At 38.7% G+C, this 26187-nt stretch overlaps 1 protein-coding gene across 5 annotated transcripts; it reads left to right on the forward strand.

Annotated features, from left to right (window-relative positions):
* The first annotated feature begins 472 nt into the window (after positions 1 to 472).
* On the forward strand, positions 473 to 13945 carry LOC146468244 (nuclear receptor subfamily 2 group F member 1-A-like). Of its 5 annotated transcripts, none has more exons than XM_085124857.1 (4): positions 473 to 623; positions 11826 to 12145; positions 12270 to 12806; positions 13017 to 13945. In XM_085124857.1, the coding sequence occupies exons 2-4, from the start codon at positions 11845 to 11847 to the stop codon at positions 13289 to 13291; spliced, it is 1113 nt and encodes a 370-aa protein (XP_084980983.1). In that variant the 5' UTR covers positions 473 to 623; positions 11826 to 11844; the 3' UTR covers positions 13292 to 13945. The 5 variants fall into 5 exon arrangements, with proteins under 5 accessions (XP_084980983.1, XP_084980986.1, XP_084980984.1 ...); XM_085124860.1 differs by having other exon boundaries at positions 474 to 623; positions 11826 to 12139; XM_085124858.1 differs by lacking the exon at positions 473 to 623 and adding an exon at positions 11157 to 11335.
* The last annotated feature ends 12242 nt before the right edge of the window (positions 13946 to 26187 follow it).

Below are 26187 nucleotides of genomic sequence, written 5' to 3' on the forward strand. Positions count from 1 at the left end.
AATGAATGAATGAACGAATGAATAAATGAATGAATGAATGAATGAATGAATGACAGACAGTCAATGACAAGAGAACTTTAAGAAATGTATCTGTTTCAATTTCATGTGAAACTATAAATACTGCATTATTCTGTTCGATAGGCCTTCAGTACTACACGATGTAGATCAACTGATCTATCCGCCCTGATGTAGACTAACAATAACGGCAGGAGCCCATTAATGGGCTCCTGCAATAACAAATCCACAGTTTCAAGATAAGATTTATCCGGCGGACGTTAAAAACTTCAGACAACAAAAAATTTCGGGCGGGTTTATTTTCGGACAAATTTTATGTCCACAATTTTGGGGGTTTAATGTAAATTTCACCTAAGCATTCCATATGTTACATATTAATTTCTCGCCGCGCCGCGCAGCGCCGCGCTGCACGGGTCCTGCGATTGTCATTTCCGTCTGTCACGAGACCCAACCTCCTTAGATCGCATTACAGTTATAACTGATCTATCTGTGATCTGAGGCTTTTTCCTCGTGCGAATCTTCGATCGTCGTCCTTTTCTTCGATCAAGGATAACAACCGTTTGAACCTTCAAAACAGCTGTGGCGCAGGAAAGAGAAACCCCTTCAAGGTAATTTGTGACGGTGTAAGATGTTAACAACGCTATAGTAAGCTAACGCAAAGGAGCAGCCATAATTTTACTTGAGGCGTTACAAGTGACCAAAGTTCCTTGATCCCTACGGCGCTAAAATTAGAACTACCCTTAAAATCAGTGTAGTTTGTGCCCTTTGGGTCATGCAAAACTGCAAGAAGAAACGTAATATCAGCCCTGGCTTAACTAGAAAACCACAAACTTCTAATGTAAAGTGTTTTTGGTGAAATTAAAGGAAATAACGTCGATGCGTCGATCAAATATGCATGGTGCTATTTTGCGTATCATTTATACTGCACATGTATTTTTTAACAACATGAGAGGCGGGTTTTTTTGCTTCTGTTTTTGTCAACGCTTAATTCACCCAATTCAGTGTTTGATTAATGGTAACTTTCTCAAGCGCAGCGCTGTATGCATCTTGCTCTAGTGACGTCAGATTTATTTCGAACTTCAAATGTATCACTGCTGAATTCAGTGTCGGAATTGAAGCACCCGAGCTCGGCTTCTCTAATCATGTGGCTCTTTCGGTGCGCAAAGAAAAGTGAAATATTAGAAGTAGGTTTATTCCGAGTTTGCACATGAGCGTGACAGTGTACAACTTCTAAATTATTTAATTCGGAAAAGACCCGACCTAATAAAGAGTTCTGGCCAGACGAAGGGCAAATTGTCAGACAATGTTGTCAAGTACTCACGATAAATTTTATTTAGCCAAGGTTGCACAAGCACAGCTTAAACATCAATCTTGATGCGTCGTTTTATTTATTGGAACTCTTTTGAGTTTCCAGGAAGTTTCAAAGTCTGTGTTCTGAGTGTGGAATTAGAATAAACCGAGTCAGAAATTTAATAAGTCCGTGCAGATCACGGGGGCGTTGAAAGAGAAAGACTTTGAGCTGTATCGCATTACACAATTCCCGTCTCTTTTTTCATCAGCAATATATGTTACACCGATTTATTTTAGACTTCCGTTATGGGTTTTGCCCTGCCGCCGCCAAAAAAAAAATGGTTGATAAAAAGCAGACGTTTGGTGAAGAATTCATATTGAAAGGTACGCGTTAATTTAACGAGTAGTTAGAGCTCACTTACTGGGAAAAAAACGGCTCGTAGTGACACTTGTCTTGATCTTGTCGTTTGCTCTTTGTTTTAGATACGAAAAACAAGGAAATTTCTAAGGTTAATAAGTTAACGTCGTATTAAATATTACTGTAACGGTATGAGGTTTTTTCGGTGGGGTGGTGTACTCACGGGGGGAGGGCAAGGTGGTAAATCAAACGGGGAACGTGAAACTCGACTTTACCTGTACCCTCGCTTATCGTTTATTAGTTTTGTTCATCAATTTGCATTTATTCCGATCCTGCACTCTTTATCTCTACTCTGTTACATTTAGTTGTTTGAGTAGAGGTAGTGTAATTCATTTCATTAGGATATTTAAGGCAAATAGTTGCTTCATCCTTCATATTGAGCTGGTAAGTTTAGTTTAATGATGATGAATTAGTTCAGTGTTACTATATACCTTATCTTCCCTGTCATGTTGGCAAAATGCAAAGTAATGCAATGTTATTTTAAGGCCAGCCTCTTTTGACATTGTTAATAGCTATGTTATGTAATGGTGCCCATCTAATGAGGTCGTATGCAAAAAGGTGAAATATTTCGATGAGCACATCTGTGATACTTATGTCCTGTGGAGTTGCCAAAGCTTGTCAGTAAGGCTGTAGTCTGTATTTTGGTGATCTGATCTAAAGGCAGGCTATTTTGAGGTACAAATCGATGTGCTGTTTATCATGGCCTCTATAAAGTGTTGCAGACAGAGCGGTTCTAACTTAGCTTTGGAGTCTGTGGAGTTGTAGCGCTCACGTGTTGTGCTTAGCCCTTGGAAGTGAAAGCTCTTGATGTAAGGGGCTTTGAATTCCGGCTGGGAAATCCCAACATGTTGCTATCATTTATGTATTGGAAAGCTACCAGAACATTCTGATACTGTAGTCTTTTTTGGTATGCTGTTCCGGGGTGGGGTGCTTTGTGTCGGAACATGAAATCATGGTCGTTCAAATCAAAGCTATTGAGCTGTACTTTTCCGGGGCACTGTTTATCACAGTAAGCTATACAAGGTGGTTTTCTGAATAAACTGTTGATTATTCTGTACAAGTGCAATCCAAATGAATTGTTAAGATGGTTCTAACATTTTAGTCTGTGCCCGAAATCCTAAATTGTGACCATTCGATAGGATCTGTTGATATGAACACATCTTTGTCGTCGCTCTAAAGTTTGCTGGAGTATTAGGAAAAGGGTGGCAAAGGACGAGAACTTTTGTTATTTTGTTTATTTTGCCTGCAGACCTTTCAGAACAATTCTATTTCAACTTTTGAGACGTGGATATCAGCATTCAAGAGTTCTTCAAATGAAACTAGAAATCGATTTGCAACTGTTCAGTATACGTAATTATCTTATGAAACTGTCTGCGAAGGTCCATGATCAAACATCAGAATTTCAATACTTGCTCTCATGCATGTGTCTAAACGTACATTGACAGAGAGCAAAAGCAAAAAAAAAGTATGAATTATATAATATAGTATTGCAAAACAAAGGCTGTAGAGCAATAATTTAAGCTCCCAAATAAAATGCCTTATTGTTTAATTGTCGGCACTTTATGCTATTTTTGGTCAATATTTCGAAACATTCCAAAAATTCGTAACGTTTAGATTAATTTTGCCAGATTTCTCTATGTGGATGTGGGGGATCGATTTCCAAGCCAACAATTACGAATTAATTCCTACCGGAACATTATGACAATGAGCAGTACGCAATAAATATGGAATTTAAGGAACGCAAACCTCAAAGAGAAAGCCAAGCCAAAAAATTAAAAATAGATTTCAAACGATCCGAAACAGGTCAAAAAAATTTGGGGAGAAAACGAGATGTCTTCGATGGATGGGACAATCAGTGCCAGGTTTTGAAATGCCGATCGGTTATGCACGCAACATGTTTTTACAGAGCTTTGCACTTTATGACCTTTTGTGGTCAATGAAGATTTGTAAGAGTCATATTTCCTCTAGACGTGATAAAAGAATTTTAGTTCAAGATAAATAGTTGTTGACCCCTACTGATAAGTACAACGACTGGGCGACGGGGATAATTATATAAATGAACATTTTTGCAACTTTGGAAACAAAATCCAAACAGGCTGTTTCGGAACGCGCGGATTTATAGTGTACCGCCTAATTTTGTTCTGAGCTAGCTTTTTGGGACAAACTGAGAAAAGAGCATCTTATTGTTTTAAGATCAGATTTGTTTGTTTGTCGTTGTTTACTAGTAATTTAATGAAACACTTTTTATTTGTTTTTGTTTTGCCTGTTTGTTTTTGCGCACTTCAACATTGTTGTATACCCGACGTGTTTCGTTGTTTTTGTGTAGGAGATTTTGTTTTGGAAAAGAAAGGTTGGGAATTTGAAAACAAAATGTAAGTGACCGAACAAAAATCAACCAAGGATATCTCGAGAAAACACGTGATTGATTTTCGTCTAGACGTAAAAGCGAGGCAACTTCATACAGGTGTACGAATGTCTATTTCCAAATGATTGATTTTCATTGGACGTAAAAACGAGGCAACTTCATACAGGTGTAGAATGTCTATTTCCAAATGATTGATTTTCATTGGACGTAAAAACGAGGCAACTTCAAGGTTTTAATACAAGTGTATTGATGTCTACTTCCTGAACAATTCAATTCAGAACTCTTAAAATTTCACTGGACTGGTCGTGGCAATTATAACTCAGTTAAAAGGGTTTAACACGACCAGGTCAGGCTGAACTAAAAAATTAATTGAATATCCTCTTTCAATTACATAATCCAACTAATACATTACTCAGGCGTTTAACAAAGGAATAAAAAACGCGCCGCGTACATCAGGCGTTGAGTTATATAAGCAGGCGGGCGACGGAACAACGGCTCTTGCCTCCCTTAGCACTTCTCGACTGTTCTTAAAAATTCCTAAGTGTTTGTATCTCAACAATGCGCGAGGACAATGTTATTTTTGATCCATTTTATAGAAATGTCCCGGTATTGGCGCGCGCTTTCAAACTCCGGCTGGACTTTTACCCTCAAGTTTCCTTTTTAATTAAATATAATTCTTATTATGGAATTACTCATCTTATTCCACAACTTTTATATTACTTCTTTTATAAAATGTCTTGTCAATCGTAGCGCGCGTATTTCGTGGAACATTTTATAACATGTGAAACATTGAAGTTCCTTTTTGGCCAACAGAAATTCAGGTATCCACTCCATTTTGCTCAGTATTGTTCAGTTGTGAAGTGTTTCCAAAGAATTTTGTCCGTGTAAATACTCTTTCTTAATAATAGTTATTATTAAAGCATAACAGTTGAGGCTTTATTAACTCGAATCAAACTTGAAAACACAGCAAGTTGCATGACTTAATGGACTAACTTGACCTAATCGTTTAATCTTTTGACTCGAATCAAATCCCCATTTAATTACACAAAGCTTCAAACACATAACAATGTATGCTGTTTTTTTCCAAATGGAAGCGTAAGTATCTCTGAAATATGCGTGGTTAACCCCAATTTTTTTTTTTTCGGATACCAGCAATCCTTGTTAAGATCTGCTTCTCCCGCATAATCAGAAACCGCGCAAAAATATTTTTAGTACGCACATCCCGAGGTACGAAGAAAGTATTCCCAGTAGCTGCAAAAGGAGGCACTTTCCTTAAATTTGGTAATCTTCTGGTAAGATAATATGTTGCTGTGGTACTGTAATGTTTAATTCTAATGTTTTGAAGCGGTGCATGATAAACGTTTCCGGTCCATCAGTTCAGGTGAAAGCTACTAGCCAGTATTTTTATTTGGTGCTGTCTATTATGCTGTACAAGGCAGTTCGGTTCTAACTTTTGAATCTGTGGTGTGGATGAAATCCCAAAGTACAAGTGTGCCCATTCAAAGTAAAGTAGTTGGGTAGTTCGTTCCCCTGGTATCTCATCATTCAAAGTTCTTCACTTCTTTTCAGTTTTGCGTTTTCTGTTTCCTCCTTTCTACTTGATTTTTGTTTTAGATTTAGAAATATGAACTTGGCCTCGAAGAAAACTTCCTTATCTCTCCGCGGCCATCAGTACCTCTCTTTGTCTTGAATATATACGAAATCCTTTTGTTGTCGACAGCTCACTTGGGGTCGATTTAGACGCACCCTTTTAATTTTCTTTATTTTTCTCATTGTTCAGTTAATATATGAACTTAGCCCGAAGTGACATAAAACAAAAACACTTGAAGTGGAATCTTTATCTCCTTGAACCCAAATGTTTCGAACAGCAGCCCGCGCCCGCCTCAAAGAAATTTTTAGAATTTCTTCTTGTTAGCAGCAACGCACCTGACAGTACTTAGTTTTTAGAGTATTTCTGTCCTATCTAGTTTTCCCTGATCACAGGAGGTACCTTACAACAGCCATTCAACACATATGCCTATGGCCTCTTTAAACAGGTGGGACATTTTAATTCATATATTTAACTGCCTGTAACTGATGCTATTAATATGAAGATAGCTTTCACCTGCTCCGCTTAACTTTTGAGCCGATTTTATTCACAGACCGAGTCAAAAAGTCAAACCATACCGCGTGTATAACATTTGTCTTTAGGAATGAAAAGGTTTATTAGCATTTACTAATACCAACAATTATATATCGGTTGATTTTAGCTAACGGTGGTTGCTAAATGAATAACGAAAATGTGAAAAGTGCCAATAAATAAGTTATGTAAATGACATTTCGAGAGAAGATCCATTTTTTTTAAGCAGATTTGCATTAACATTGTTTTATGAAAATGTTTCCGAGTTGTTCCATTTTTAGACATTTATTTTAGTTCTAGATGGTTTGAAGGAAACAAATCTCTTAAAAAAGACTGTTAATATATTTTTTTTTTCCAGGCCGATTTTATCCATTTTATATACCGACTCAAAAAGTAATAATAACAATAATAACAATGAAACAATAAGAATAATGATAATATACTTAATTATCTTCTCCCATTTCCTGGGGTTTTGATAGCGGACAGAAAGAAATATTTGAAGTAACATAGTTAAGAATTCCAGCTGGCAGGAGGCTGGCCAGCTGGCTATTTAAAAGTGTAGCTGAGGAATTGGTCTACCAAGAAAAATAAACCATCCATCCATCCATCCAATCTTAAACTAGCGATAATTAAGAGTGGGACGCCCTTACCACTCCGTAAAGTTGAACCACACTTTCAGACCAACAGTTGTCTTTAAGAATGAAAAGGTTTATTAGCATTAAATACTGACAGTAGTAATATACTGGCTTGTACCAAGCCAACGGTAGTCTCTAAAGGCAAGAAGAAAATATGAAAGAGCCAGTCAAGAAGTTATGAAATTAGACATCTTGAAAGGAGACCAATTTCCTTTAATATTGTTTTGGAAAATCTTTTCATAAACTGAGCTGTTTCATTTTTAGTAATTTATTTTGGTTTTAGTTTGTTTGAAGGGAACAAAGCTCTTAAAAAAAACAGTGCTAACATTTTTGTTTACCGTTTGTACTTGACTTTCAGATAGATTTTATCCACAGACTCAATACGTCACACTATGGTGTGTGTCTGTAACTGTAATCAGAAATGAAAAGATTTATTAGCATTGAATAGTGTTACCTGTAGATTCACCTTGGTATTTAGGAAACTAAAGTTTCTAAAAGGCCAAAGAAAATATAAAAAAAAAATGTTACGTAATCCAAGATTGTCGAGAAGTGATGTATTTTAAGCAGCTCAATTGCTCAGTTAACATTGTGAAAATATTGTCGAAATGTTTCTTTTTTGAGTTGTTTATTTTGGCTTAATATGGTTTGAAGAAGCAAAACTGATTACTTTTAAGATTATTAACTCATATTTGTTTTGAAAACAGGAAGTCTTCTTTGGGCAGTCTTAATCCGGTAGTCGATGCATTTTGATGAGATCAATTTTTCGTGTATCTTTGTTTTTCAAAACAGGAAATTTGGTGTTAAAGATTTCAGAACCTATACCTTGCTTCAAATGAAGCTAAACATCATTACGTAAAAAGTTGTTTTATGACTTGTTGCGATTTCCTATTTGTTTAGCATGTGAGTAATCGCAAATGATCGTAAATAGTTATCTCCAGCAACCGTTTGCGAGAATCCGCGCAAGCTATCGCAGAAGTTTCTTTCCACATGATCGCCAATTTTTGGTGGCTGGTGTTCGAGATTTCTTCATTTCTACCGTTTTTATAACATCGAAATAAGACTTTACGAGCAGGTGTACGAAGCAACTATCACCTCGCTCGCTGGCTTGTAAACAGGTACTGCGCCATGGGGCTACGCCTGCGGAAACGAGGAAACCCCATCATGTAAGCATGTGCGTTGTTATTAAGGTCACGTGACTCTCCTGTGGGGGGGGGGGGAAGAGGCAAATTCAATAATCTAGTTTAGAGGTTTAGAGGTAGTTCTCAATCTGGCACGATACTTGGACAGCAGCATGAAAGAACATTTGTACATAACGTTTATCAACAGGTTTGAAGTTCTTCGTTATTTTGAAAACCGGCTAGATTCTAAAATCTTTAATTTTTATGGTAAATGCATTTGGTTAGTTTAAACAGAAATGGTTTGTCACCAAGCAAAAAAAAATTCAGATTAGATACTTCTCTGGCCCGGAATTTTCGTCAAGATGTTTAATTATTTTGCCGCTGTTTTGGCGACCTTGAGCCAAAGAAGCGTTCCAGTCAATAACACGTATTTGGTGTATTGTCGACGGGATATTTATAAATACAATAGCTCCACGTTAATTTGAACTCCCAAGGTGGTAAACAAAAAATAGTTCGAGTTAGCGGGGGTTCGTGTTGGCGGGATTGGTGTTGAATTTCAAGTATTCTGTTAACAAAATATCGTGGTTTTATCACGTTTCCATGTATTACAATTTACCTCATAAACAAAGATTAAAGAATAAAGATTTCGACACGGCAGCCAGCCATGTTCTGACATTTTGAGGGTTACTAACGGAAGTTTTTAGAAAAGAGTTCAAGTTATCTGGGTAAAAAAAAGAGGTTAGTTCGACTTTGGGGAGTTCGATTTAGAAACGCGTTTACGCCAAACGCGAGATTCGCGTTTATGTTTTCTTGAAAACATTAGGACGTAGAAGAGCCGAATAGTGCAAAATAATTCTAGCACAAAACTACTCAATTTTACCGAAAAACTGAAAACAGGGAGCAAATGTAGGGTAAACATGATCACGTGGTCCTTTTTCGCCGTTTGCCGTTCACCGTAACTCTGACTGAAAATCCAGGGGAAGTCGGATTTTGTTCGAGTTAGTGGGATTCTGCTATATACACATTATTCGAACATTAAATTCTGAAAAAAAAAGCGTAAGGCTTTATTCATGTTATCACAGAAAAACTTTATAAGGCACAGCGAAAAGTGGTCATTTCAAACAACGCAACAGAATCCCGTACTTTATAATCTATATAGTGTATAGAAATAGAGCTCTCCAAAAACAGCAATAATTAAAAAAAGAATTTGGTGGTACCGATTTCGTTTCTCTTACCATGTGCAACTGACTTAAAATAAATTTACTTGAAGATCAAACAGGTGCGCATTGCGCTAATTTAAATGGCCACACTTAAATCCATCTAGAGATCCTTAACAGTCGAAACCGACACACTGATTTCACGTGTCGAGGCCTTCTCCTATGACATGTTTGTTTACATAACAGGATTTGAGTTCCTTTTTTTTCAAACAAGGAAGTCTGCGGTTAAAGATCCATTGCGCAAGAGTTCAACATTCTGTCACGATCTTCAATTGACGAAAGTCACGATCTACAAATGAAAACCTCTTTGACCCAAACTTAAGTGGTATTTCCTTCTCAGTAAACCTTGATTGATTTTTATATTTAGATTGTTAAATGTTTCAACCTTTGCCACTAACATGTTGAAATTTCATTTGACCCAAGTACATTATACTTTTACCCAGGTTGTTATTATGTTGCCCTCGTCCGAAATACAATTTCCGCGCTGGCTGGCAAACAATGTCTGAATGATTATTTATTTTGATGACGCAAATGTATTCAACAACGAACTTTATAAAACTGAACGGTTAGTATAAAAAGAACTGAGAGAAATAAAAGAAACCCGGAAATATGCGTTTCACGTTAAAATAGATGAAGCACGCCATGCGAACCACATAATCGAGCACAACAATAATCTTGTGACCTCATTAAACTCGTCGGCAAACCTTGGACGAAACGACAGATATTTCGGGGGAAATATACGAACAGGATAGGTTAATTGCGGTTTCATCGTTTGATAATTTTAACGGCCTGTCCACATCTTGATATCCTTTATAAAGCACGAGCCGAAATAAAGAAGTCGAAATTTTTGCAGCGCTTATATTCGGTTACTATTTCTGCGGAAGTCGAGTATAGTTTCGCACGTAAAACAAGAACTTAGGACCTCCCTTTTCGCGTGTCAAGGTTAAACATTATTTTGTATAAACACAATTCATCGAGCTGTCTTTGAGCTATTATCATCAGCTTTTAGTGTTTTCATAATGGTGCAATTTTATCCGCGCGAAATGCGAGCTATTATAAGAATGCAACGAAGCGACTCTTTGTCTGGGAAACGCTACAGAATCCGACTGTAAAAATTACCCGGCGCGCTCGAGTTCAGCGTTGTTTAGACGCTGTAGTTTTATTACAAAAAAATTCAAAGTGACTTTTCCAGTGAATATGGGTCATTTTCTACCAAGAGTAGTTAAAATTAATCCTCTGAATATGTTACTTCAAACAGTGAAATTTGCGTGACTCGAGGTAATTATATTAGGAATTGGGGTGAATGATAGCGGGCGGTCAGTCAAATTCAGTAAACACCTTTGTTTGGTAGCATCAACTTGGCATTTCTCGCGGCTTAATTATGCAAATTATCTGCAAATCATTTTTCCTCCTCTCTTGTGAAAAAAAGGATTCGTTACATCGACAAGAATCTCGTTTAGTCGATCGAGCGGCCATATATTTTCATGATATCTCGGCTCCGACCACTTCTAGCTACCTAGTGAATTGCAACATTGACCGGGATTTAAAACAATACAATGTATTATGCTTATGTAAATATCCAAAGGTTGCGTGTCCTGGCGTATGACTTAGGCAAAGTGAAAATTATCCAACTGCAATCTCCTGATCCGTTATCAAGGCTTGTCATTTAATTCACTGTTCGATGACAGTCGATGTCCAATTGTCAGGTGCGGGTCAAATGGACATTTTTCTATCTTTCCTGAACAAAGGCCTCGAGTGAAGGGCACACAAGGGGAGGGAATATACGCTATTGTATCTTCTAGCGTGACTATCAACAAAACAAGTCACCAAAAGGAAGGCTCAAGCAACTTGCTGAGCGGTGTTTCAAGTGCGTGTCGCCCGTTTTTGCGTTTCGTGATATCTGTTTTCACACACGCATGCCGAGGTGTTAAATTGCTGTTTACTCAATAAAGCTCTCACGTGTCCTTGTCATGCGAACTTCGTTTGTGCATCGCAAGCTGCCTAGATAATTTCTTAATCTGACTTGTAAATTGTTTTTTTGCGGGTCCTACATCGCCCAAGGCAGTTATTAAACAGCGTGAGCTACTCGCCGCACAGACTTAAAATTAAACCTCGATTACTGGCGCTTAGACAAAAGTGCTCGTCGTGGCGAAACAAGGTGAGTTTGGCCAATCATTTTACCTTCGTGACAAATGGCTGCAGTCAGGCAGAGCGTTCTCTAAGCCCCGGGGCAATTTCTGAGTCACAACTTAAAGAGCCCTTGAACCCAATTTTGACAGGCTTACCATATATAGAATTGGTTTCCACGGAAACCCGACATTTTCAACAGATTATGTCAAAGTTCAGCCTTTTCAGACATGACACGATTGATGTTTTTACATAGCAAGGCACTGTTCAGCGCTTGTGTACGTCTCCTCTCTCCGGCCGCCGCTTACAACCTACATATGCCACTTAGCTGCGTAAAAAAACGGATTTTAAGTCAAGTAAGTTAACGCGGGTAGCAATTCGGTTTAGAATTCATAAATTAAAAATAACAGCTTACAATGATTCGCCTTTGCGAACCAAGCGATCACGGAAACCGCTATGGGCTCGTGCTCGCGCGCGAACTCGAAACACCGCTAACTGTTGGATTGTAATTATATCCACAGTCCTAATTTGCCGGGTGGTATGGCCGGGGTTCCTGCTCAAACGTGGTGCGCGGAGAAGACAGAACCGTTAGAAGAATCGGCGGAGAAAAATGTGCAGCAAGTGGAGTGTGCCGTTTGTGGGGACAAGTCTTCAGGCAAGCACTATGGAGTATTCACCTGTGAGGGCTGCAAGTCTTTCTTCAAGCGCAGCGTTCGCCGTAACCTCAGCTACACTTGCCGGGCTTCGCGTAATTGCCCCATTGATCAGCATCACCGCAATCAGTGCCAGTATTGTCGGCTGAGAAAGTGTATCAAAGTCGGCATGAGACGCGAGGGTACGGGTGAGAAATTTTAGTTGAACACTTACAAATCCGTGTGGCTCACTTGGCCGCCTGTAGATAGTAAGTATTCATTGGAGGTGTGTGTGTAATATGTTGAATGAACCTTTTCACCTTTTCTCGACAGCCGTCCAACGAGGTCGCATCCCTCCAACACAAGTGCCGCAACCAAGTCCGCAACACTCAGCGCTGAACGGCAACGATGTTGCGAATGGCCATTCATTCTTGTCCGGTTTTATCAGCCTTCTTCTGCGGGCAGAGCCTTACCCCACTACGAGATTCCAACAGGGTATGAACATGCCGTGTGGAATAATGGGCATCGAAAACATCTGCGAATTGGCAGCTCGTTTGCTGTTTAGTGCAGTGGAATGGGCTCGCAACATCCCCTTCTTTCCAGATCTAGCTGTTACAGATCAAGTGGCGCTACTTCGGTTAGTTTGGAGTGAGTTGTTTGTACTCAATGCAGCCCAATGTCCCATGCCTCTACAAGTTGCTCCACTCCTTGCCTCTGCCGGTATCCACTCGAACCATATGTCTCCAGACAGAATGGTTACGTTTATGGATAATGTTAGAATTTTCCAAGAACAGGTCGAGAAGTACCGAAATCTCCACGTGGACGCCGCAGAGTTTGCCTGCCTCAAAGCCATTGTGTTGTTTACTTCAGGTAAGCCAGTCCTGAAGAGAGTTTCAATGTTTGTGGAACATTTTAATATTTTATTTATAACTCTGTCTTTGAAGATTAACGTCGCTTGCTCCATTGCGGTAAATTAATAGTAATGCACCTTTTAAGGGTGTGCGTTTCCCCGCCTCTAGCTCAGCCGAGATTACGTTCACGTTTATGGCAATGTCACGGAGTATAATTGTGTTTTCACAGATGCGTCCGGTCTAACTGACCCCCAGTACATCGAGAGCCTTCAAGAGAAAACCCAGTGTGCTCTTGAGGAGTACACAAGAAACCAGTACCCCAACCAACCGACTCGCTTTGGAAAACTGTTATTGAGGCTGCCTTCGCTGCGAAGCATCAATTCGTCCATCGTGGAGCAGCTCTTCTTTGTTCGTCTCGTAGGTAAAACTCCAATCGAGACTCTCCTTAGGGATATGTTATTGTCCGGAACGCCAACAAGCTGGCCTTACCTGCCTTGCTCATAGAGCAGTCGCAACAAAGCAGGGTGTTTTGCGTTCCTTCCAGCTCCAAGTTAGCTCATCCAAGCTTATGCGTTCGTTCTTCAAAAGAACACTAAACGTTTCCGTCTTGCTCAGAATTTGTTAGGAGAATACCGGCTTCAAGCCTTAAAACCTTCTAGTCCTATTCTAATCCTTTTTTAGGTAGAAATTTATAGAGATATTTGTTGTACTTGAAGGAGCTTACAGTATTTTATAAGTATTTGCAGTGGAGACAGAATGGAACAGACTGTTCCAAAAGGTGAAGCAAAATAGGTATTGATTTTGATATATAGTGACTGAATGTTCGAAGTAAACTGTCTTATGTAAATAAGTTTCGGTTCAATTTAGACGATCACACTGGCTTTTCGCGAAGCTCGTTGTAAGATAGAAGTTGTATAGAATAGTTATTTTTACTACGTATGAGACAGGTAGCGTAGCTATATGTTAAAGTATTTTTTCAACCGTCGAACTGGACTGAGTTCAAGCGACGTTTGATCGATGTGTTTTGGGCCAGACATGGCCATGTTGCTGAAAGCAACCGAGTGATTGTCCTTACTAGCTGTGTGTGTGTATTAAGAAATTGATGTCCAAGACATGGTAAATGAAATAATACAAAATTAAAGAGTCATTTTAATAGCTGTGATGTCTCAGTGTTATTTCGAAGTTGGTCATCACTGATTTCATTGCTTCATGTTGTCTGGATAGAAAGAAATTTTATCGCTTACAGTTGCATAATATAAATGAGAGTTATTTAGTTTGGGGCGGCATAGGTCAAGATATATCTTCTATCCAGTAAATAACAGAAACAAATCATTTATTTCCCTTTGTTTTATACACCTTGATCGAGGTGATTATGGCAAATTTATCGACCTTCTTTTGACGCCGGTAAAATACGCGACTACAGGAAGACCAATTTGTTAAAATAATTGGGCAGCCGAGCGAATCTTGCAGTTTTTATTTAGAATTTGTCTATCGAAGCTCTTAACTATTACAAGGACCTATACTCTTTTTCATTCGAAAATTAACTGGATTAAATGAATAGCAAGTGTTAAAATTGTATCGTGAGGCGTGGATGTTGTCCGTTAGTCCGAAAGATGGCTGTGTAAACATCTTCCTGTTTTCAAAAATATTTCGGTGGTTAAACAATGCCACAACTCCGGTATTTCGTCTGCTTCCAATTTTGCGACATGAAGTTGCTATTTTTGTTACAGGTGTTCTGTGGTAGTGAAGTTGTCTCAATTATTATTCCACCTTGAGAATATTGCGTTTGACGTTGGCATTCGAACAAAACTTTCGGGAACGTTTGATACAAGGCCTCAAACTGTGAGGGGCGAACTATCAAACGTGTATGTTAAACAAAAAACTCAAGAGCGACAAAGGCGACAGTTTTAGAGTCTCAGGTTTTGTGACTGTTTTCCAGAAAGCTGCCCCTCTTACTCCTGTCAGAATTGCTTCACGATGAACGAGGCAAGTCCGAATCGTTGCAAGTGACACTTGTCTTGCTATATTACGATTCGGCGACCTTACGTGGCTAATTGTTTCGACACGGAAATTGCATCTCTCGACTTATATTTAGTTCTGTTGTAGCTTATGGACAATGTTCAATTTAGGACCGGTTTCGAGGTCAATGAATATGGTGTTTCTGTAATGTCCTATGGAGTTGTTGTCGCTCATCAAGTGACCTCTTGTTGTTAGCGAAGGCGGGATAGCCTTGTCCAACCGAAGAACCTTTTCCGCACTAAAGAGATACTGAAAGTTTTTGCAGTCTGAGTCCTGCTTCGTGACGTTTCGTTATCGCCGTCTGCCCTATTCGTCTTCCTTTCGTAGAGCTCTGATGCAAAATGAAAGACTTGTATAGTTGCTTACGATGATCGATGTGGAGCAGTTTATGGCTTTTAATTCAGGACTCTGCAATCAGCGTAACGTATCAAAAGTGACCTCTGAAGGCTTGTTAAACAGTACAACAAGAAACGACAACATTAACCTCGTGAACCGTTTAAGTTTCTGTTTAATAAATCACAATAATAAATGAGTGTTTCTGTTTTTGATGGTTGACAAGAAAAAGAAAAACGCTGGCCGTTTCACAATACCGCACACCATTCAAGGCAAAATTTGTGAACGCTAACGCGAATTGATCTCCCCAGACGCGAGATAAACACACTCTTTTTCTGTGATCTCAGTTTTTATTCAAAATAAAGAGTAATGTTTACTCAGAGTCACTTTGCGGAATAGCTTGCCACTCACAAAGCGCCCCGGCCGCGACAAGAGAAAGCTGTGAAAACCAGCGAGCCAAACACTATTTACTTAAACTTTTATTAAATTTGTGTTCACTTCCTGTTGCTCGATCTTCCTTTTGAGACCTGACTAGAAAGATTGAAAGTTGCGTGATAACGTGTGTCGTGGTCTGCTAGTCTAATGTTTTGTGGGGTTTTGACTTGTAACAATACACGATATTTCCAATAGATCGCACTCTGTAATCACATTACCTAGCTACAATTATCGACCTATCGACCCCTAGTATATCTTTTCCTTAGTGGTTTCTCCCCTTGTGAAGTGCCCATCCTCTGTGTGGGTAGAGATTCTAAATGACGTTCCTCGTAAGTTTCAGCGCAAAATTGACCTTAAAAAACCCATTTTAAGTTTGCGTGCAAGACGCCACTTCGCGTGTCCTAATAAAATTCAACAATGTCTGCCTCGTATGTATATTAGCTAAAAACAATTTCATTCGATTGTTCGATGTCTGTGCTTTCAAACTCCCTTTGTTTGGAGTCTCTAAAAATCTATGCAATTCCACATCCATTTTAAACGTCTGCGCTGCCCGCGTAAGTGTCAATTTACGAAGGAAAGCGCATTTAACTCGGCAAAGTCCAATGATGTGTTTTCTTTGACCGAAAACAAACTTCCTCGCGAGCAATTTTTGCTGATTGAAAGGGGAAATGGATCAATTTCCATTACAGATGTGCGTCAATAAGTTTTAGCTCGGATGCATCGTTAAATTCTGTTCGTCTCAGCGCAAACCGCACAAGAAAGATTTCATCTGCGGTTGAAATGAAAAAACCCAAGCAACCTGCGTTGTTAGGGAATTCGGTCCTAAAAAACTATTGTCGTACGTTTCCCAGACAGGCTAATACAATTGCCGTCAATGTTTTTATTATATCTATCTAGGAAACCGTAACCTCTGTGTACACACTACAAATACAAACCCCATGCATCACAATCAACTTGAGCTGTTGAACTTGCAACAGAAATTGAAGGCTTGCGTGTTCTCTCTAGCACTGATTATTACTGGATTTTAATCATTATACATAATTTGTAGATGGCATCACTGATTACCAAACGTACATCATCCTATTTTGTCTTTCTGTCTCGTATTATGACTGGTGACCTTGGAGATCGTGTCTTCGCGGTGTTTTTCGCCGCGAAGTTCTTCACGTTAGTGTCATTACATCGAGCATTTTCAGCTCTGCTAAATGAAATAAGCCTCCCTTCTTCATTTTTCATTTGAATCAAATAATAGATGAGAGGGTTTAAGCAATCGTGTGACCAGAGCAAGACCCACTCACTTACAATTAAAATTCTTCACCTGAGGCATGGGACAGATTGAATCACGCTGTCTCGTAGACATATTCACAAAGAAATCATCTATACACCGTCCGCACGCGAATGTTATGCAATATTTCTCGAACATATCAATTTGTTTTTTGCTTTTTTTTTTACCTCCCAGATTTAGTGGAAAACACAAGAAAGCGGTTAACAGCTTAACGACGTTCATTCGGGTTAATGATTTAGACAAATACTCGAGTTGTTCTGAGATCATTGTTTTGTACTCGTTGACCTAGTTTATCGCTTTACGAGTAAACCCTTTTTTCCTTGTGGTGATAGATAGATAGTTAAGATAGAATTATGAAGGACATTGCGCAATGGAACTGTAACATAAGTGCAAAATTTTATCTTTTTCTAAATATGGCTGTCTGTCCTGTCTGTCAAACGAGAAAACGGTAGAAGACAACATTGTGTGTGTGTGTGTGTGTTTTTTTTCTTTTGCCTTGGGTCAGTATCCAGTACATGTTGTTTGTTTCGTCTCAGTTGTGTTAAAAGCTCACTCTCCCATGAATTTAAACTAAACGCGTACGGGCGGATGCCTTCTGCACTAAAAATATCCAAACGCTGATCGCTGAGACTTGTTTATTGTTTACTTCTTCTCGGTCCCTTGAACAAGTAATAAAAATCTAACCAGACATTCAATATAGCGTATCGAGAAAATGAAGAACTGTTACCCACGGGTTGTGCCGCCGAAAAGTCGATATTTTAGGAATCGTTTCATGATAGGAAAAAAAACAAATTTATGTACAGATGGCTGTAATGTCTTCAGGAAACTCCCTGCATTGAAAAGGTGCTATCAGTCAGACCGCTCCTTTGCGAGTTCGTTCTAGCGAATATTTTTAAGTGCCTTCTCTTGGCGAAGCAATATAATTAATTCAAGTGGCACCGTTGAAGGCCGTTGAAGAATGACTGCGTTTCAAATTGATCAGCACGTGTGTTTTGAGGTACGTTATTTGCTGTGCGGGATTAAAACGGATGGATCGGGGGTTAAACTCTTTGGAAAAACAAACAGCAAGGTCAAAGACTGAAATATTAAAATTAAAACTTAATTGACGATCGAGCATTCTCACAAATTCAATCCTTATGTCATTGCTGCGCGACGTGTCATTCTGTGATTAAAATTCGATAAGTGAAAACGGCTGATTGAAGGATACCTTTTCTTCTTTACTGCGTTTTAATGAAACACGAAATTTGGATTTTAAATAGGTTTAGTTTGTGACTAATTGGAGTGGCGGGGTTGTACGACTGCAAGCCTGAATTGGCTCAGTCTCATTTTAAAAAGGAACTTTGAGCACATTGTACATGAATAATTTTGAAATATTGCGATTCGTAGGCTTATGTAAGGATTGGGCATTTTTAGTAACAAATATAAAATACTAGCCTTGTTAAGATAAGCATAGCACTCAACAATTTTGCTTCTTCACATCCATTCTCGAGTCTGATTCTTTTGTATACATTATTAGTCGAATCAAGAGAAGACACAATGCTCAAAAAAGAAAGATGAAAGCGAAACCTTTATTGTTATAACATTAGCATACAGTGCTATTCAATTTTCTACGCCCTGCGGAAAATTACGTGACCAAAAGTACAAGCTTAGGAAGGTCGACTTCCTCTTTAGAGAAAGAACTTTTCAAAGGACAACGCGATACCGTTTTAGAGTGAACCAGTGTCACCTGTTTCGAACAGAAAGAATCCCACGGAAGGTGAATGGCCGAGTTTTCTCAAACAATATTATTTTTCCCGACCCTTGAATGTTAATGATCGGCTAGCCTCTGCTGTATGCCGAATTTGAGAAAAAAAAGTATTCTAAGTGAACCCTCCGTAAAAGAATTCTGTCGGAGTTCGCTTAACTGAACTGATTCGCTTTACAACGAAGCACATTTTCAGGGCAGACGAGGAACGAAGACCCAACATATGATTTTTCACTTATATGCATATATTTCACATAAACAAAGATCAGACGGATAGAAATCCTCTAGCAAGATTATTTTTTTAAGGCTTAACAGTTAATCGATAGAAAGAAAATATACAATTAACTTAAAGAATTAATTGTTTTCATTTTGCAACACGTGAACCTTCAGTGTACTTGTCAGTCTTTGGATGACTAAACAAGAATGCCCATGTAAAAGGCATGCTACCACGAGGTGCTGTTTATCGAAACTTTGTTTTGCTGTAGAAGGTGATTCAACTCTGACTAAATCCTACTTACTGTCTCACCATTCAAACTAAATCTATTGACCATTGCATTTCTGGGGTTATGTTGATTGCGCTGTACAAGGTTAGTTCACACTTAAAAGTACGTGGATAAAAGCCTAAGGTGACCATTCAATTGAAAGCTACTGATCAGGCCCAAGTTGTTCAAAGAGCGGATAACTTTATCCACTGGATAGGTTGCTATGCGGCAGATAAAATGCGTGCAAGATTTTCCCGATATACCTATTATTTGTGAATGTAGTTGAAGCATATGTCAAATTTAAGTATGGGATTGTGTGAAAAACTTGCCAAAAGCATTGGTTGGAGTACATTTGCTCCGCTGGATAGCGACTTATCCACTGGATAAAGTTATCCGCTCTTTGAGCATCTGGGGCCAGTACTTTCCTATGGTACTAGCACTGTTTATTATGCTGTATAAGTTGGCTCTAATTTGCGGGGTCTGCGGACGAAATCGTTAAGTGTGAACATTCAAATGAAAGCTACTGAGCAGTACTTTCCTGACTGGTACAGTTTATTATGCTGTAAAACTCGGGTCTAATACTTGAGTGCTTGAGTCTATGGACGAAACCAATTCAGCATGTTACTACTGGCTCTCTAGGCTCTCCAGGTCTGTAGATTGAAATCCACGAATAAAGTGACCAAGCAATTAAGTACCACTAATCATGGCTAACAATTACTACAACTACTGCTACTGCTGATTTACTACTACTACTACTACTACTACTACTTCCACCACCACCACTACTATTACTACTACTACTACTACTACTACTACTACTACTACTACTACTACTACTACTACTACTACTACTACTACTACTACTACTGCTGCTACTGCTACTGCTACTGCTACTGCTACTGCTACTGCTACTGCTACTGCTACTACTACTGCTACTGCTACTGCTACTGCTACTGCTACTGCTACTGCTACTACTACTACTACCACTACTACTACTACTACTACTACTACTACTACTACTACTACTACTACTACTACTACTACATAACTGATACTATCAGTTATGCTACTGGTCCTACTACTGCTGCTGCGGCTGCTACTACTGCTGCTACAGCTACTGCTTCTACTACTACTGCTGCTGCTGTTGCTGCTGCTACTGCTGCTGCTGCTGCTGCTGCTGCCGCTACTGCTACTGCTACTGCTGCTACTACTACTACTGCTGTTGCTGCTACTGCTGCTACTACTACTTCTACTGCTGCTGCTAATGCATTTGGCCTGTTGCTACTGCTACCAATGTTACTCCTACTGCTACTTCTGCTGCTAATGATACTGGCATTACCACTAACTACTGCTACTGCTGCTGCTGCTGCTGCTGCTGCTGCTACTACTACAACTACTACTGCTGCTACTGCTCAATCCATACCATGTGGAAACAAAGAAGGTTACGGTTAACCATATGAGTCGTATGGAGGATTGAAGAATCCCAAAGGAAGTGAGTGTTGTATAGTGAATTAGTCCAAGGGAAAAGAAGAAGGGGGACACCAAAGCTGTCAACAAGAGAGAACTCAAAGCTATTGGTATCACTTAGGAAGCTGGGAGAATATAGCTTTAAATAGACCCGAGTGGAAGGCTTGAAGGATTACCTTGTCAAGGAGGCTGTTCTTGCTGAAGATAAGAGATTTGAAAGAAAGCGTAGAACGAAACAGGTAAAACGATTGGATGGCATAAATTTTCAAATGTTCTGAATGTGACAAGAAGTGTTTATCAAGAATTGGACTTTACAGCCGCAAGAGAAAATGTGATAAACTTTGACACTAAATTTTATGGTAGATATTTTAACTGTATATGATTTTAAACTTTATCCTTGCACTTTCATCCGAGAGTCAGTATCGACTGTAGGAGACCATGATGACGATAACTTACTACTACTATCACTGCTGTTACTATTATACAACTACTACTATTGCTGCTGCTACCTAATCTACTACTTCTAGATCTACTACTACTACTACTACTACTACTACTACTACTACTACTACTACTACTTCTACTGCTGCTGCTGCTGATAACGATATATAACTGCTTCTACTACTGGGACTACTAAGCATTGCTGCTGCTGCTGCTGCTGCTGCTACTACTACCACTAATGCTACTACATACCACTATAACTGCCAAATACCTAAGGTTTTTGATGTCGTGAACACTTTCCATTACTGCTTACTTAACAAACTCCCGTCCTATCTTTAAATTGAGAACGTAAAAGCGAACTGTTAGAGAAAACACAAAACTAAGTGTTTAGGTGAACGCCGGAGAAGGTTTGCGGTTATTTATGAGGGTAAATAGAGATGCCCAACATCATCAATGCCTCTCGCATGAATGTCTTTCGTGCTACGAATTTACCAGAGTTAAGGACAAAACGTACTTTACGTTCGTGAAGTAAAGAGTGAAACAAAGAAGCAGTACTGCTTCATGGCATTGTCGTGAGATTGCTGTGATGGATGAAGTATCTCTTATGATTGTTTGTTTAATGTACTGGGTTAATTGCCTTGCAGCCCCACCCAGCAAAAATTCAGTCGACACTGACTTTAAAAAGCTGACTGATCATCAAACAATTATTCAAAGTAAAGAAGAGAAAAAAGCTGTCTTTTTTATTACAATGTGGATTTAATTTAACGAAATAAAACTGTATCTCTGCCGCTTTAGAACCAACGCTCCAAAATTATACTTCTAACACTGGTTGCCGACTGATTAGTGTCACAACAAATTAACTACCGACGTATTGTTTAATTTGAGTCAGCCGACTTCGCTTGGCTGGATAAGAGATTGCTACCACCTACAGGTATATATGGTTGATGCTACTTATTTTATTGTTTGATCTGTTAACTGGCCCTGACATCTGCTATTGTGATCAGAATTAAAATGTTCCTGCCTGAAACTTCAATATTAGTTTTACTCAGTTCGTTGTATTCACAGCTAGTGGTTCAAGGTAAGTTCAGTCTACGAGTGTGTCCACTGTTAACTATATTTTAATTGTTCTATATAAATGCAAAAGTAACTGACTGTTTAATTTGAGCCTGGCTGGCATGGAGAAATCTTTATATTGCTATCGCCATACAACTTTGTTGCTGCTATACTGTTCAGTAGTTTTTGAACTACAGCTCAACTGCTCCTAAACCTCTGCTATTGTGATCGGAATTTAAATGCTACTGCCTACATCTTCAACATAGCTTTGTATAGTTTTACTCACCTCGTTGTGTATACAATAATTAATAGTTCAAGGTTCAGTCTCTACCCTTTGTTAACTGTACTTTAATTGTTCTGTATAAATGTAGAAGTAATTGACTGTTTTTTTATAAACAGCCCACTATTGGTCTTACACAAAAACCTAAACTTAACATGAAGAATTAAGCAGTACAAACTCTACGTCTTCTTGTTTAATATAGTCAGCTTTCACTTCTTCTTCCAGTCACACTACGTACAGCCACAATCTAGAAAACAAAACGAACAATGAGCAAAACATAGCGAAAAGAAACACTGTACATGAACGCCCAACCAAACAGCTAGGGGAAAAACATCGGTATTTCAGTAACTGTAGGTGATAATAACTTTGTAGAAAACTGCCGAAACTCTTGCTGCGGTGTTTAAGAAACTCACTTGAGGCTGTAGACATTTAGTTGAAAAATATTCGTCACTTCAGTTCTGAATCAATGTAAATATTTGATATGTTGCAAATTAGCAATCTGTTCCAGGTTGTGGAGAGCTAAGCAAAGATGGCGCGAGAGTAAGAAATTATCGTGAGATTAAAAAAGAAGATCATTTATAAATTAATTAATTTATTTGTTTATTTATTTGAGAGACAGCGCTAGTAACATTTTTTCTTTCGTTCAGGGCCGCCTTTCCTACGCGCTGGAACACAATTTGACAGGCTACAGCAAGTGAATGCATGATACCCATTTCTGCCCGGCGCGCAGTTTGGTGATCTTTCAAGTCCCCTTTCGACCCCAATAATGAGTGGAATTTTTACATCGCTCGCAGTGTATTCAAGTCGCCTGAAGTAAAAAAAATGTGGTTCTCTCGATAAACCATATTATAAACCTACCACAGTGTATATTTTTGATTGTCACAGTTCTAAGAAATTCTTTGAATCAACTGCAGGGTAGCGGTTCAGATCTGACTCAGTGCTCCAGTGTCTCTTCAGAAACAAATCCTTATCACTCAAATTAAAGTTATTGAACTGTACTTTCATACGGTGCTGTTTATTATGCTCAACCGTGTTGGTTCTAACCTGTTTGAGTCTGTGAATTGAAACCCAAAATCTATCAGTGACCATTGAAAACGCCGCTCAACTGAACAGTACTTTGCTCTGACGAAGGGATAATCAGCTCGAACCGTGAACACTCGAATCTCTTCACTGATTACCTTATCAATTCTTTTGATAAAACCAAACATTCTTGAACGGTACTTCTTTGCGCAGTTTATTATACTGTACAAGCCAAGGTGATTCTAACAATTTTGTGTTTGTGTAGACCATTTAAATTTAATGAAAGTTGTTGACAAACTTCACTGAGCAAAGACGGTGAGCGAGTTTCATGAAGTGCAGTGTTTATTATGCTAGTCAACAACTTCAATAGATCCTAAATCCAGTGACCATTCAAACTGAGATATCTGCGGAGCAAAACTTTTATGCGGATACTGTTTGTTATAATACATACAGTAAAAACTGAATTTAACCAGTTTTGGATGAAATCTTACAGAGACGTTCAAACTCTTTTAATCCGTTTGTTTTTCCATATTTTGCAAAGTAACCTGATTGTCGAAGCAGGACGATCTTCGCCATCCGTGGTAGTTGGCATGAACACGAACCGAAAAAACCTGAATATTCTAAAATATATGACTATACATACAAGATACACGAGGATCGAATACAACTCCACAAGTAGAGCCGCAGTAAATTGTCATTGAGTTCCTTTACTTTAAGACTGTTTATTAAATACTGTTTTCTTCATGACTATGCAGTGTTTAATACAATGAATGACTAGACATATTTGGTCGACCACAAACATTTCGGCCCTGGCTCTCTTTTTTCCAAACACATTCAGCTTATTTATCGCGTTTTTTCAGAGCGCCTAAGAGTTTTTTGTTTTTGTTTGTGTTCGCATCAAAACATCGCTGAATTCACGACGTAGCTGTCTCAGTTCAGTCTTTCCGCAGGGTGTTTTCAAGACTACAACGGCTCGATTGCTGCGCCATTTTGAATTCACGTGTGTTAACTTCCTAAGGCTTGCCGACTACAAACAGCTCGGCAAGCGATCGTCGGTTTGGGTTGGTCTACTAAAGTTTTATCATAAACTGACTGATCCTGGTCATCGCCACCTTTTTGTGTCATACGTATTTAATAAGTTTACACTGCTAAGGTATGTTCCCAATTTCTCCACGGCTCTGGCATGGCGGCAATGATTTCCCTGGCCCTCTGGGTTTCTTAACAGAGACCACGACTGTTGAATATTTACTCTTGGCTTTTTCTCCCGCTTGCTATACTATCTCCTTCGAATACCACCGGTGCGGGATCATTCAAAACATGAAGTGCAAATTGGCTGATACCACTCAAGTAAAACTGCGTTTCTTATATTAAGTACTCGTGTACTCGTGAAGAAATTTATTCAGAAATGTCTGCTAGTTTAAGATAGAGACTAACCTTACTTTGACACCCATGTATTAAACGAAAAACAAAAGTGCATTCTTATCACGAATTTTATATTATCCGCTCATGATCAGTGAATAAAAAGTTTAGTTATAGCCAAACGTTCCCTTAATTCCCCTTAAACCAAGTAACTTCGTTTTCACCCTGGCTAATATAAATGATTCTCAATCATATTGGGTGAGCAGTCAAACAATTTTACTCGGACGTATCAAAGAAAAGCATAAACTTAAATTCATGCGTTTATGACACTGTTACCATCTCAAACAGTGTACCGTCTCAGTCGAGACACTAAGGTTGAACGAGTCACGAAGCAGTAGATAACCTTTTTCCACTAAAACTGGTCTTCTTACATAGTTCAGTACCTCTAAGAGGACCGACAAATGTCGCAGCTTTTAATTTACAAAACTAGATGCAGTGCTAGATGCAGTCAATTCAGCTGATAAAGTTTGAAAGGCGAAGAGAACATGGCGCTGCTCGCTCAGAGCATTTCGTCTACGGACTTGGTCACAGTTTATGCAAGTATACAATATTACTTTGGAAGGAAAACAGGTCAAGAAATTAAAGAGAAGTTAATTATTTGGGGATCAAGTCTGAACTTCAAAACCGCAACTACAAGGAACTTTAAAGGTCTTGTTCTATCAACACTCAACGCTTTCCTCCTCCGTTAATTTTTTCAGAATTTGTACTAAATTTCGCAGAACAAACATCCTGCAGGTTTACTGTTGAAAATTCGCCAATAATTAATTTAATGGTCAAACTGTTTGAAACCACTACTATTTTAAAACTCTTTAATTTTCGAAAACAATATACGCCTACGCCGATATCACCGCAAAAGTATCAGTTTCAAGCTGATATCACAAAATATTTAACATCAAATCCTTTCTAGGTCAAGAGGCCAAGTACTCGACGGAGACCGAAAACTATTTGCAGGCGAATGCACGAAAGCTAAATTGTCACTACTTTTTAAGCTATGGCATTGCAATTTACACTTAACAACGCAAAACATGTGAGATTTGACTCAAGAAAGTTGAATGCTTTCAATGTTTATTCCTTTCTTCTTTTCACGCTGTTTCATTACTAGCACGCTGATTACTTAAATAAGATTATATCTTCGATCTGTCAACGGGTTACGTAATGAAATGTTTGATCTAATGAACACATTCCTGGGATTTTTTGAGCATGCAATATAACCTCAATTATTTTATGAAAAACAGAAAAAAATAAATTGAAAGGAAATACATAAATAAACGGTGGCAATCTATGTTCAAGTATGAAATGTTCCCTTCAAGATCGAATAGAAACAAGTAAATGTTTTCTCTAGCTTAGATTTATTTTATGCTTGATCAGTTGTTGGTATTCTATGATCTCATGTTGAAGGTATTGTAAGCTGCATACTTTGTGCAA

This window comes from Pavona decussata, unplaced genomic scaffold, assembly GCF_977016875.1.
Source record: "Pavona decussata unplaced genomic scaffold, jaPavDecu1.1 SCAFFOLD_133, whole genome shotgun sequence".
NCBI lineage: Eukaryota > Metazoa > Cnidaria > Anthozoa > Scleractinia > Agariciidae > Pavona > Pavona decussata.